Source organism: Balaenoptera acutorostrata, chromosome 3, assembly GCF_949987535.1.
Source record: "Balaenoptera acutorostrata chromosome 3, mBalAcu1.1, whole genome shotgun sequence".
Lineage (NCBI taxonomy): Eukaryota > Metazoa > Chordata > Mammalia > Artiodactyla > Balaenopteridae > Balaenoptera > Balaenoptera acutorostrata.
In genome coordinates this window covers 171,426,091-171,439,674 of record NC_080066.1, presented here as the reverse complement: position 1 = coordinate 171,439,674, position 13,584 = coordinate 171,426,091, and the positions used below count along the sequence as shown (strand labels likewise).

At 37.7% G+C, this 13,584-nt stretch overlaps 2 protein-coding genes across 10 annotated transcripts in view; one reads left to right on the top strand and one right to left on the bottom strand.

Moving 5' to 3' along the window:
- Positions 1–13,584, top strand: part of LOC130707524 (cyclin-Y-like protein 1) — a 49,535-nt gene that overhangs the window by 24,891 nt on the left and 11,060 nt on the right. For 4 of the 9 annotated variants that reach the window (XM_057542494.1, XM_057542496.1, XM_057542493.1 and 1 more), the window contains 3 exons: positions 1,686–1,720; positions 7,767–7,867; positions 11,767–11,802. In XM_057542494.1, the coding sequence (XP_057398477.1) occupies positions 1,686–1,720; positions 7,767–7,867; positions 11,767–11,802 (172 nt within the window). Of the gene's footprint in view, positions 1–1,685; positions 3,929–7,766; positions 7,868–11,766; positions 11,803–13,584 lie in introns of all 9 variants that reach the window. The other 5 variants (XM_057542499.1, XM_057542500.1, XM_057542497.1 and 2 more) reach the window with 4 other exon arrangements.
- On the bottom strand, positions 4,577–7,012 carry LOC130707534 (10 kDa heat shock protein, mitochondrial-like). Its single transcript, XM_057542571.1, has one exon. The coding sequence runs from the start codon at positions 4,964–4,966 to the stop codon at positions 4,658–4,660; it is 309 nt and encodes a 102-aa protein (XP_057398554.1). The 5' UTR covers positions 4,967–7,012; the 3' UTR covers positions 4,577–4,657.

The window sequence follows — 13,584 nt, the reverse complement described above, 5'->3', positions numbered from 1 at the left end:
TGTTTATACATTTTGCCACCTCTTTATCAACATAGTCAACTGGCCACATGATTTAGATGTGGTCTATTTCTCCATGCTACTTTGTCCTTTTCCCCTTGCTCCGAAGAGCGCATATGTTAAAGACAAATGATAGGGTTTAGGTCACAGTTAGGTTTTCATTTGATCAAATCAGAAAAATCAGTTGTTATATATGGGAATTGAGCCTTGTGATTTTGGCCCTGTTTTACACAGTGTTCAACCAGACGAGCCTATCTCACATCCAGATTTATGCTACTCAGAACTTTTAAGCTATTCAAAACGTTCTCATCCTAATGTAGTGCTGTGCCAGGGTAATAAGAGCAACATGCCATATGGGGTTTTCCAGAAGATTATCCTCAGCATGTGAAACTCATATAAATTTCCTGTGTCCTCCTTGTTTTAAGATGAGAATCAGAACCGTAGAATTTTTTGCACTCCTGCTTGCCTGCTTGTCTTCCTTAATGTTATGTTAAATCCTAGTTTATTTGCTAAAAAGCCATACGTGACCAAGTTTTTCAGTTGATTACGAGAGCAGGAATACAAGAAGTGAACATTCCATCATATTTAAAGTGAAGCAGCACAATAAAAAACGGAGGTTTGGTTTTTTGTTGTTGTTGTTTTGCTTTTTGTTTTTTTCCGTTAGATCACTGGTTTTTATAAAAGGATATAACTCAGGAACAGCCAGATGGAAGAGATGCATAGGGCCAGGCATGGGGACAGGGCACAGAGCTTTGATGCCCTCTGCAAGGGTACTACGTGTTCACCAACCTGGAAGCTCCTGGGGTTTCTAACTTGCATTTTTCTAGTGTGTGTACTTGAGCCACTCATTTCTGGTTAGGATTGCTCTATTTCTCAGTTTCTTCCAGAGCCATGAGCTGCTCACATGTAGAGGGGCTCTGGAGACAGGAAAAGAAAAGCTGTCCCATGCTTGTCTCTCTCTTCAGCCTTAAGGAATCCGTGCCTGTGATGCCTGTCTGGAGTTAAAGGAGGCAATGTGAGCAAGAGTGTGGCCTAAGACCCTCTTCAGGCTTTTATTCTTCTGGCCTTTGTTGGAGCAAAACAGTTTTGTGTGCTGTAGATATGTTCATTTAGGTCAGCACACTCATTTTAAAATTTACGTTTAACATAGGTTACTTTCCAGTTGTGTATTTTTTCAGTAAGGTATTTGAGTAGGTTACCATTAAGTGGTTCAGGATGCTTCCAGAGCTACTGGTGCGTTCGGAGATGAGTGCCTGGCCAGAAACTGGTTCTTAGAGTTGTCATCTGTAGGTTGTGGTAATTAAAGTAAGCTGTGTGTAAATGAAGAATTAGAAAATACTCCTGGCTAGTAGTTCAGCTATGCAGCAGGTAAATTTTTTTATTAGCTAAGTTTCTCACCTGGCCTAATTTGCTTTGTCCTTTTCTTTTGTAAATGGGGAGTCTTTCATTTGTACCTAATACAGAATATCTATTAGGTCAAAAAAGTGAAACTAAGTTTTTAGATTTTATTTATAGGACTCATCTTGCTGGGTGATTTAAATTATATATTTTGTTGGAAATTATTTTAAAAAATAGAATGGAATTTTATCTCATTGTGTTATTGGTAATCCATCAAATAATTAGTGACTACTTTTATTTTTCTATGGCATTTGTATCAGAATTCATCAGTTAATTTTTTTTATTCTTAGTGCGGGAAAAGAGGACGAGCAGCCCTTTAAACCATGTAAGTAAACAGTTGAAAAGTTAAGAAATTAATAGTTTGAATTAAAAATATGTCTGCCATGATTCCTAAAAATATGATGGATCCAATACTGTTAGCATGGACCTCTTTTTGGTAGATTTTCTAAATCTCTCTTTTCCTAATTATCAAATGTATTCAGGAAAGTCTTTGACTTAGTAGTGCCCATTTTTTAAGGGTTCTGACATTTAAGTTAAATTTCACTAATATGGTTGTAGTATAAAGATCTGCCTTAAATTCTTTTGCCTTATTTTTTTGATCTTATTTTTTAACCAAAGGAATAAAAGTATAACAGGTAAGTTAATTTTTAGCACTGTCCATTGACTTCTTGTCATAGCAGGTGAAAGCTTAGCTTCTTCGGTCCACCGTGACGTTATTTCCCTCCCTGTGTTCCCTCAACGTGTATCAGTTTTTATGAAATCAGAATCAATGTTTACATTACTACGACTCTGCAAATATTGTGCACTGCTGAGCCATATAGTTCTCTGACTGTGCCTCCTCCTTGTACGCCCTTCATTCTTCTTCTTCAATATTAATGAAATTGGAGCCCTTCTGCACTTCTCTAGGATAACCCAACCCCCCCTTTTCCTAGCCAACGTGATCTCACACAGCCACATGCAGTAAGTAGCTCCCTGCCCGGTCTCCCTGCTTTCACATTCTTCATTTTTTCTGTGGAATTAATTTCCTGACTATATTCACTTGCCTGTTTTCTAACAGCTATTTTTTTCCCCAAATGTTTTAACATTTGTCACATGCCTATCAAAAATATTTTCCGTCTACTAAGCCACATCTGTTCCATTTTTTTCTTGGAGACACTTTTCCCCAATCTTTTGTCTTCCTACTCCCATATAGACTGGTGTTCCCCTAGGCCTGCTCTATGCCTCTTTTCCTGGGATATCTGTGTGAAGTCATCTGGGATCTCACATAACTCTGCTCTCTTATGTTGGATCCCCTATGTCCTAGATTCTGTTTCCCTCTTGTCTTGTTATACTTCCTTGTTTTACTGGAGCACATTTTCGTGGGAAAAGGGCACATGGGCAGAAAGTTTATAGAGATCTAGCCTCTCTGAAACTCCTTCTATTTGATAAAGTATAGAATTCTCAGTTGAAACTAATTTTTGCAGTTCTAAAGACACTTCCCTCTCATCTTCTCATTTACACTGTTGCTCTTAAACCTGTTGACATTGTATGGTACATTGTACATTACCGATTGTAGTCATTTCCCCCCATCCCTTCCTTCTCGGGAACCTTTTAGTACCTTCCCTCTCCCTGGGATTTTGAAATTTCATAATTTGGTTTGGTATAGACCTTTTTTGTGTGTTTCTTTGACATTCTGTTTTTTTCTTCCAGGTTCCTATTATTCGGATGTTGGAAGTCTTAGACTTACCAGATCGCTAACTTTTTTCCCCTCCTGCTTTGCATTTTGTCTTTTTGTCCTGCTTCCTGGAGATTTCCTTGACTGTGCTCTAATCCTTCTATTGAATATATTGTTTTGTCTACCTTATTTTCAATTTATAGAGTTCTCTTATATCCTGTCATTCTTTTTTTCACTGGTGCAATTTCAAGTTTTCATTTGCTCCTGAGTTTTTATCACTCCCATCAATTCCTTCTTCCTGTTTTGTTTTGTGTTTTTTTAAAGCATCCTTATATTTTATTTTATTTATTTATTTTTTGGCTGCATTGGGTCTTGGTTTCTGCACGTGGGCTTTCTCTGGTTGCGGTGAGCTGGGCCTACTCTTTGTTGGGTGCGTGGGCTTCTCATTGCAGTGGCTTCTCTTGTTGCGGAGCACAGGCTCTAGGGCGTGTGGGCTTCAGTAGTTGTGGCTCATGGGCTCTAGAGCGCAGGCTCAGTAGTTGTGGCGCATGGGCTCAGTTGCTCTGTGGTATGTGGGATCTTTCTGGGCCAGGGCTCGAACCCGTGTCCCCTGCATTGGCAGGCGGATTCTTAACCACTGCGCCACCAGGGAAGTCCCATTCCTTCTTCCTGTTTTGATCTCTTACTTGTTGGGGGCTTCCCTCAAACGTGTGATGGTCCTTGGCTGTCTGTTAAGATCTAATTGGAAGCATCACTTGGACAACTCGTTAACTGATGGGCCTCACTGCAAGGATTTGGGGACCACGCCTCTGAACCCTGAGCCTGCCTTGGGTTCTGTAAGACGAACTGGTTTTCTTGTTCCTGTCCTAGTCACTCTCCGTAGGTACCAAGGTTGTGCTTCCTCCTTTCTGCCATGTCAGTTACCACTCCTTTATCTAGTCTTTTCACCTTTCAAACATTAAAAATCATCTGCTGTTTATCCTGTCTTATGTATAGCTTTTTTAAAAAATGCCTTTAATTCTACTGAGATGATATCTGAAAGAAGGGGAAGAGGAAATAGATTTGTGGTCAGTCTACTCAAACTTAGATTTATTCTTTGAATATAGGTTCTGAGTTTGAGGTTTAATTCAATATAATTAACGATATTAATTCAGACAATATTTTTGATTATACCTATAATTAGAATATTATACTTTTCTACTAAGGCCTGGAGTATGAATTCTATTCAAACCACTCACCCTACCATATTGTCCATTAATGTGCAACATAGATGGAGTATTACAGACTTTTCAGTTAAAGTCATTGATTCTTAATAAACGTATCCAAAACTTGTGAAAAGGGGGAAGAAAAAAGTGAACTTCAGCTTTATTCTCTTTTTTTTTTTTTTTTCATTTATATACTTTTATTTGGGAATGTTTAAATCAATACAGAGAAAACTAAATTTCAGAGACACTGAATATCATTAGTTTGGATATCATTACTTTATTATAAAAAAAACACGGAAATTATTTACAGGATGAAAGATATCAGAACTTCAGTGGCAGCTTCACGTGATGCCATTGGGGGAACGGGCAGCTTCACGTGATGCCATTTCAATAGTGACTTATTTTAGTCGACATATTTTCCAAGAATGTCACCATCTCTAAATAGGAAATAATCCTTGTCATCTAGAACTACTTTGGTGCCTCCGTATTCTGGGAGAAGAACTTTATCTCCAACTTTCACACTAACTGGTTGAATCTCTCCAGCCTTTCCTTTAGAGCCTGATCCAACAGCTACTACCATTGCTTGCAATACTTTTCCTTGCGATTTTTCTGGAAGCATAATGCCTCCTTTGGTTACAACTTCGGGTGCACTTCTTTCAACTAATACTCGGTCAAAGAGGGGAAGAAACTTTCTAAATGCCTGTCCTGCCATGACTCGGGTTGCCGCGCTTCGTACTCTCGCTCTCTCCAGCTTTATTCTTTTAATGGGTTAAAATCAGAGGCAGTAGGCACAGTGGGAAGAGTCATTGGGTGGGGGCAGGATTTCAACAGGTACTTGACCTTTAATGATAAGCTTTGAGGGTTGTTACTTACTAGCCTCCTAGGTATGATTATTTTCTAGTCTTCACCATTAAACCTGAAGTCTACTAAGCAACCTTTCCCCTTATAAAGATTGTAAAAGTCCATGTATTTTGTCCTTAGTGCTGAATGAAGATAAATACTCTTCTTCAGTGACCAATTGAAATAATACCTATGAACATTAAACTGTCAGTAGTGTTTTTTGCTACTTGTTTTTTTTTTTTTTGTATTTGCATTTTATACCCTTATGTGTGTCAGTGCAGTTTATTGAGGTTGTGAGCCAGCAATGGTAAGGCTTTAATCATAAAGGACAGTTATCTTAAATTTTCAAGCAAGATGAGAGGAAAGTAATCTGCTGGCAGCTAACATAGCTAGGCTTTGCTCAGAGGCTTCAATTCTGCCATCCTTTAGTGAACACTAGATGCTGGAAAGTTTGAATAGTTTCAGGAGTAGGCCTGTGGAAGTGTTTCTCTTGTAGGATCGAGCCAGTAGACTGTAAGTTGCTGATACATTAAATGAGCCCCCATAGGACTATAGACCACATCTAATTAAAAATTTTAAATGTTTTAGCAGTAATATTTCCAAAGACAAATCAATATACATTCATAATAGAAAAAAAAGTTTTTAATAGAGGAAAACAGGATAAATAGCACCCAAAGCTCTACCAACTAGTCTATATTTTGGTACATTTCCTTACTATTTTTATTCCCCTCATATATTTAGATTTTTGGTCAGAATTGACTTTTATTACGTGTAGTGTATGTCATATTATACCCTAATAGTAGTGACCTTAAAAGATAACCTGCTTCGTTTAGAATCAAAGTATTTGAATGAGTGAATTTTCATTTTTCATGCTGTATCTGTTTTTTGAGATTCTAAAATTACACATTAACCAAATAGCTTAAGGACCATATCAGAGTTTTAGTTTAAAACATTTCTAGCTTGAAGGAGAACTTAGTCTTCCAAATAGTGATACTTTTCAAATATGTTACATCTAGAACTTTTTGTTAATAAGGAATAAGTGGCTTTGCATAAAGCATCTGAAACAAGCAAAATGGTGTTTTATATATGCCCTTTGGATATTTCTGATGATTGGATACTGGCAATTTTTATTTAAATGCTCTGTATTTTAAAAAGCATCAACTAGATTTTCTCCCTGCCTCACCTTTCATGTATTTGTGGAGGACATTGATGGGAGAGTGTGACAGCATGGTGAAAACTATTTTATATTAATGGGAGGAAGGAAGGCTCATCTGAATTAGTAAACAAACAAAAACCAAAAACAAAACCCAGCTTTAAAATTGTTTGTATTCTGTGGTATTAAAGAATGCTACTCTTCCTTCCAGTGGCTTTCAGTGATTGGGATTTGGTTATTGGCCTTACTTTAAGGAAGAGAGTTGTCCTAACATAGTTTAGGCCATGTTAGTATTTGACTATTGCCGTGTTCATGGGCTCTTCACAAATAAATGGATACTTCTAAAGTGTTTTAAAGATAGTTCATTCTCTAGAGGGTCTCAAAAAGTTCTTTGTCACCTATCCAACACCACTGTAGATAAATTCTCACGAATTTGTATCTTTAGTAAGATTTACCTCCAGTTGTAACTGATCTTAAATAATTTCTCAAACACTTGTTGAATCCTAATTTGTCCCAGATTCTGTGCTCAGTAGCTGGAGGTAGGAGAAGAATCTTCCTAACCTGGAGAAGCTTGTTTACTAAAGAGGGTGGTACTATGCAAGCAGCTGAGACCATGGAACAGTTGGTAAATTAGACGTGTGAGTGTGCAGAAAGTGAGAAGTGTTGTGGTGTGCCTGCTGGCAGAGGGATCCTAGAGGAAGATGGGGTCAAGCTTGCTGGGACAGGAGGAAGAAAAAGGCACTGCAGGCAGAGAGCAGCATGGGTGAGGCAGGAGTGTCAAATAACACGTAGAACCGAATTAGTACAAGTTTGCAATGAATGGCAAGTATTCTCTGAGGTTCTCACTTGAGTAATGTAATGGCAGTCTTACTTAAACATGAAGTGAGAAGTTAAATTCTCAGAGTTGTTTTATCCGTTTTTTTTGGATGCGAGAGAATCTTTAAGCAGTACCTTTTTGTCCTCCAGATAAGGAAATTGAGGCCCAGAGAGACTTATGGCCCCCAGCTTTTTAGTGATAGAGCAGCCCTGGCATGCCCAGCCTCTGATTCGAAAACGTTTGTTTCGTCACACTGTCTCCTGAACTAATACATTTATTATTGGTGTTCATCTACTGCAGTGAAATGCTCCTACATCGGTATTATAGAAAGCATTACGTTTTATTGTAGTAAATGAATAGAAATAGGAAATCTCAGCTGCATTTCATTGCTTAAGGAAAAAACCCTGAAATCTTATTCTAAACTTTTTACATTATTATACAGGTAATTTATAATAGGTGCTTGCCAGGTTTGATTATAGGTACTATATCAAGGCAGCATTTTATAACCCATTTCTCAAAGCTCGTCTGTGGAAGTCAGAGTATAGAGGTTTCCCATAGAGCTGCACATGACATCACACTCAGGCAGTTCATGGAGTGTAAGAAAAATCTTAATGCTTTATCGTTTGACATTTTAACCAAGGAAAAAACACTTTATAGGTTTAACTTACTGTGACATTTTCTTCTATTTCCCTTCCCCTTCAGGTATCTCCAGGGCAGCTTACTAAAAAGTATAACTCATGCTCAACAATATTTCTAGATGACAGCATAGTCAGCCAGCCTAATCTTAGAACCACAATAAAACGGTGAGTACAACTAGGTTGCCAAGGGCTGAGTGACAGACCCCCTTATCGCTAAAAGCATCCTAGCCATACATAATTTCATTCATTTGAATTGTCCTTTTCAGTGATCAGGTTAAAAAACTGGTGTCAACTATATATTGATTTCAAGGACCTAAATATGAATTTTCAGTTTCCATTTTAATCTTAGAGCGCATGATAGAAGGGAAAGCCAGTTAGCAAATAAGAAATCCCAGAAAAAGTATAAATCTTTATTTGACGCATCTCTGTTGTTAAGCCATTGTTGAACATAATGAGAAAGAGAGGTACTTTTTATTGGCTATTTCTAGAAAAAATTATTTCTTTATGAGTTGTAGTCCTCAAACAATGTATACTACTTTGGAAGCTACTCTTAGAAGAAGGAACAGCTTGTCCCCTACTGGCACCAAAGCGAATCTGCATTTAAATTTAATTGGATTTTGTCAGATTTATCCCACTGTGCATTTTTTTTTTTTCCTGCACTATTTCTGTATGAAATTTTACTTCTCCTTCCTGTCCCCCAGAGAGGGGGAGAATATATCAAACCAGTCTTAAGAAATACACACTCAAGCTTAATTTCTTTGTAGATGAAATTTGTTCAACTGAGGTTTTAACTTAATAGACACATTTAATTTTTGTTTATATATATAAATATATCTCCAACACACTGTATCAATCACAGCAGAGAACAAGAAAAGAGGTGAGGTTTCGGAAACATGGCTGTGGTCAGGCTTATACTTAAGGAGACACGAACAGTGTCATGATGATGGAAACTGTTCTTTAATTTCTGGGAGCACCTCATAGTCCACAATTGGAGATGCACTTTCAAAACACCCTAATGATGAACCTTTCAAGCTTATTTAGGAGAAAAAAACCAAACGGGATGCAGAGCTTCTTGCCTCCTCCCTCGCGGTTGTCCACGAAACATTAACATCTCCTTAGGATATGAATGTTGATTTTCCAGAACACAGTTTGGGAAATGCTATTTGAAAATATTAATGTCCTTATCCTTAATTTTATTTGTTGTCTTAATTTTATAAGCTAATTATATTTTTAATTGGTTTTTAATGTGCCAGCTTTTTTTTTAGCTATTTAAATGATCAGTAACTTCTACTTTAATTAAAGACAGCAAGTTCACAGTCATAATAAGGTAACTTTCCTCTCTTGCTTACAATAATAGTTGCAGTCAAATCATGTTTCAGCAAAAACTGAGCCCCATCTCTAAAGTCCTGAGTTTGGGCACTTATCACAGAATCACTGAATGTTTTTATTCAGCCAAGACACTGAATCTGTGGGTACCAAAACCACTCTACTTTGGCTAGAGTTGCAGCTTCTTTTGAATTCAAAAGAGTCTGATGTCCAGTATATAATTCAAAAGTACTTTGAAGGCTAACCTTGCTCAGGGACTTCCCTGGTGGTGTAGTGGTTAAGAATCTGCCTGCCAACGCAGGGGACACAGGTTCGAGCCCTGGTCTGGGAAGATCCCACATGCCGCAGAGCAATTAAACCCGTGCGCCACAACTACTGAGCCTGTGCCGTAGAGCCCGCGAGCCACAACTACTGAGCCCGTGTGCCACAACTACTGAAGCCCACGCACCTAGAGCCCGTGCTGTGCAACAAGAGAAGCCACCACAGTGAGAAGGCCGCGCACCACGACAAAGAGCAGCCCCCGCTCTTGGCAACTAGAGAAAGCCCGCGCACAGTAACAAAGACCCCCATGCAGCCAAAAATAAGTAAAATTAAATAAAATTAAAAAAAAAAAAAAGATTAACCTTGCTCAGACAAGTAGGTTTCATCCTTTTTTTTCCCGACCTAGTCTAATTTTTGGAAGTACAGTAAATTTTAATTTGCTCTCATTAAGTTTTAAAAATGATCATTCATCACATTCATTATTGGTGAAATAAAGGTTTACTGAGAAAATTAATAGGGCCAATTGGCTTTTAGGAATGATTTTGAAAATGTTTATCATGGGCTTAGTTTTCAGTGGGGTAGTTGTTCTCAGTGGGGTAGGTGAACCTTATTAGTATCACTTATGCAACTTTTCAAGATATATGTTTCTGGATGCACAAAGTCCACCCGCCTGCCCCCGCCTCCAAGACACAGTGTCTGTGTGTCTGTCTGTCTGTCTCTCTCTCTCTCACCCACGGACACACACCTTCTGACAAGATGGGGAATGATGTGAAGCATGATTATATGGACAAAAGCATCCCGAGTGATTCTCCGATCTTAACCCTAACTCATTCATCCCTAAACTTTGCTGCACGCTGCAGTCATCTGGGGATCTTTAAAAACAGTCCTGATGCCCAAGTCATACCCAGTGCCGGTTAAATCAGAACATCTTGAAGCAGAAGCCAGGCAGTTTTTAAAGCTTCTCAGATGATCCCAGTGTGCAGCTGAGCTTGGGAGCCACTATTTGGTTAGAGGGCAGGAGAAAGAGAACTGCTTCTGATAATTAGTGGGACCTTAGGTAAGTCAGTTTTAAACCTTGGTTCCCTTATCTGTAAAATGGGTTGTTTAATTAAATGTCATCTACGGTTCAGTGGTCCTTTCCATCATAAAACTTCTAATGCTGTGATTTTAAAATCCATTTGAAGATGAAACTTTGAAGCGCTATAGAAGTATCCATCTCTGATGCTAACGGTGTTACAGGCCTTTATACAAGTGCTAAGATTCTATAGACCTATTATAAAATTCAGATTTGCCTTCCCTCAATTATTTTGAGTTTCATTTTAGACACTGAGAACAAAGGGGAGCATATAACTTAACCAGAGAACCCCTTTGTTGCCTAATATACAACATCTGTGAATAACTTAGGAATATAGTAACTTAAAAAAGACTACCGGGCTTCCCTGGTGGCGCAGTGGTTGAGAGTCTGCCTGCTGATGCAGGGGACACGGGTTCCAGCCCTGGTCTGGGAAGATCCCACATGCCGCAGAGCAACTGGGCCCGTGAGCCACAACTACTGAGCCTGCGCGTCTGGAGCCTGTGCTCCGCAACAAGAGAGGCCGCGATAGTGAGAGGCCCGCGCACCGCGATGAAGAGTGGCCCCCGCTCGCCGCAACTGGAGAAAGCCCTCGCACAGAAACGAAGACCCAACACAGCCAAAAAATAAATAAATAATTTAAAATGAATATCTGCTTTAAAAAAAATTGTCTTTAAAAAAAGAAAAAAAGACTACCTAAGGACTTGTATCTATCTGTTCATTAATACTTTATTTAAAATAATTTGGAAATACCTGTCATTAATAGTATACTGTGTAGTATTATGCTGTATTATTAGCACTGCTTATTTCAGGATAGCTAGACCTATCATCAGTTTTGTGGCTATAAAATTTTGCTATTAAATTTTCTAGTAATTATGTAAAAGTGATTTTAAATCATTTTGGTATAGAGCACTTTTATTATTTACTTTTAGGGAAATAATGGAAAACGGATGGGTAGGTGGATAGCGAACTAAATCAACTGAAATGCAGGGGCTAACAAAAAAACCACACACACACACACACACACACACACACACAAACAACTACTATATGGCTTAAATTTAAGCATGTGTATAGATAGATATAACTTGTACAGGACAGAAGGTTTTGTGGGTAGAAGGACAAATGACAGGGGAAATATGTAATAATTTATATATTATAATAATCAACCAAAACATGCCTTCTAACAGCATATCTAGCATTTTGGGTCTCCTAATTTTGCTAAAAGCTGAAGAACCTAAAACAAGGGGGAAAGCACCCATGTGGTACTGTTCTGAATTCGAGGATTTCGGGGCCACTGGGCCTCTGGAAGGTCTTCCCTCCTTGCTAACCCCTTTTTAAAACTGTCTTCAGGCCTGATATGATAAAAATCAGTTATTACAATGTATTTTTTTTTCCTCCACAGTATGACCTTAGCAATATATTACCACATAAAGAACAGGTGAGCTCTTTTAAAACCTATCTTGTTATTCCAGCTAATTAATTTACAAGGTATCAAGTTTAGTGTTAGGTAATAACTATAGATGTTACTGGCATAAGCTTTTATTATTAGAGTGCTTTTATTACAATATAGAAGTGAATCATTTATTTTTATCTTAGGACCCTTAATTCTTAGGTTACTGAGCATCCCAAAGAGTATTTGTTTATATGGGTTATATTGATAATTTACTGTATTAGAAATTGAAATTGAGAATTTAAAAACTTAAATCCATTGTATGTTAAAACAGGGTTTGCCTTAGCACTATTGAAATTTTGAGCTAGATAATGCTTTGTTGTGGGGTGTCGTCCTGTGTGTTATAGGATATATAGCAGCACCCTTGGCCTCTACTCACTAGATGCCAGTAGCACCTTCTTCCCTCCACATTACGACAACCAAAACTGTCTCCAGCCATGGCCAGAAGTCCCCTGGGGGACGAAATCACCCCTGATTGGGAGCCCCAGTGTTTAACATAAGTCATTTTTTTTTAATGAATAATAACTATTTTCCACAACAAAAAATATTGAGAGAAAAGTATCTCCTTAATAGAAGGCAGCTGATTCTCATATCTATTCTGTCTTCAGTCATTTGTTTTGAAGAAACAATATGAAGAAGATCCAGCCGCTTGCAGATACATAGTTGGAAAAAGATGTATTTTTAAAGCCTTCAGATAATTTGGTATATTCTTTGATACTGTACCAAAAGTCTGCATGTGCTAGTTTCTTAAATTAGTTAAAATGGAATTCTAAATCATATCAATGAACTTGTAATAAATACTATGTTAAATTAATACCCGTTGATCTGTCATGCATACTGAGTAGATCTTTTTACCTGTACCTGACTTTATAATATTATACGTTGGTCATTTGGAAAGTATTGGTTCACATTTCTTTAGACAGTGTCAAAAACTCACTTTTGTTATTGGTATCACCACCAGTCTTACCAGAAAAGTCTTTTAAGTGTTGAGAAGTTGTCAAGTTCACAATAGAAGGTAGAAGTTTTCCAAAAATCCTGATATTTTTAGCTTGATGGCTTGAATTTTATCATTGGCAACAAATAACTTTAGAGTTATTTTCCTTGAAGTGACAGGCTCACTTTGTTCATTTTTGAAAGAATGACTGTGTCAGTTGTACATTCAGATAACGATGGTGTTCGATGAAAAAAGTGTTTCAAATAAAGATGGTGTTCTATGAAAAAAATGACTTACCGCCAAGTCACAAGTGCTTTTCCTTAACACAGCCATATTTCAGTATGTAAAAGTGCTTAATGCATACTTTCCACTTATTCAGAATATTAAAAAGAAGGACCAAGGTTTAAGAACACTATTAATTTTTACTCTTTTATCAAGGATGTTCTTAAAGCAGATTTTTAACTGCAAGTGGCAGTGAATAATTGAATGACTTCTAATTCAGTTTGGTACCACTGCCTTGATTCATGCTCAGAAACCAGCAGTTTTACCCACTTTTGCTTTTATACATCCATAGCAAATGTCACACAATGTGAAGGGCAGGTAGTGTCTTAGTATTCTTATAAAAGCAGTTTTGACCTCTTGGGCCTCCTGAAGGAGGGGATAGGGGAGAATCCCAGAGGCCTGCAGACCACATTTAGAGAACCACTGTTCAAATGAGCGCAGTGTATTAGTGTGGTGAAATTTTAAATTAAAAAGCCTGGTTTCTTTTAAAATAAAAAGACAATTACATTTTTAACTCAAACTATTTAAAAGAGACAAGAAGAAATGCACAATAA

What these genes read in the sequence shown, in the direction of transcription:
- LOC130707534 (XM_057542571.1), bottom strand. Translation starts at nt 4,966, where the DNA reads ATGGCAGGACAGGCATTTAGAAAGTTTCTTCCCCTCTTTGACCGAGTA.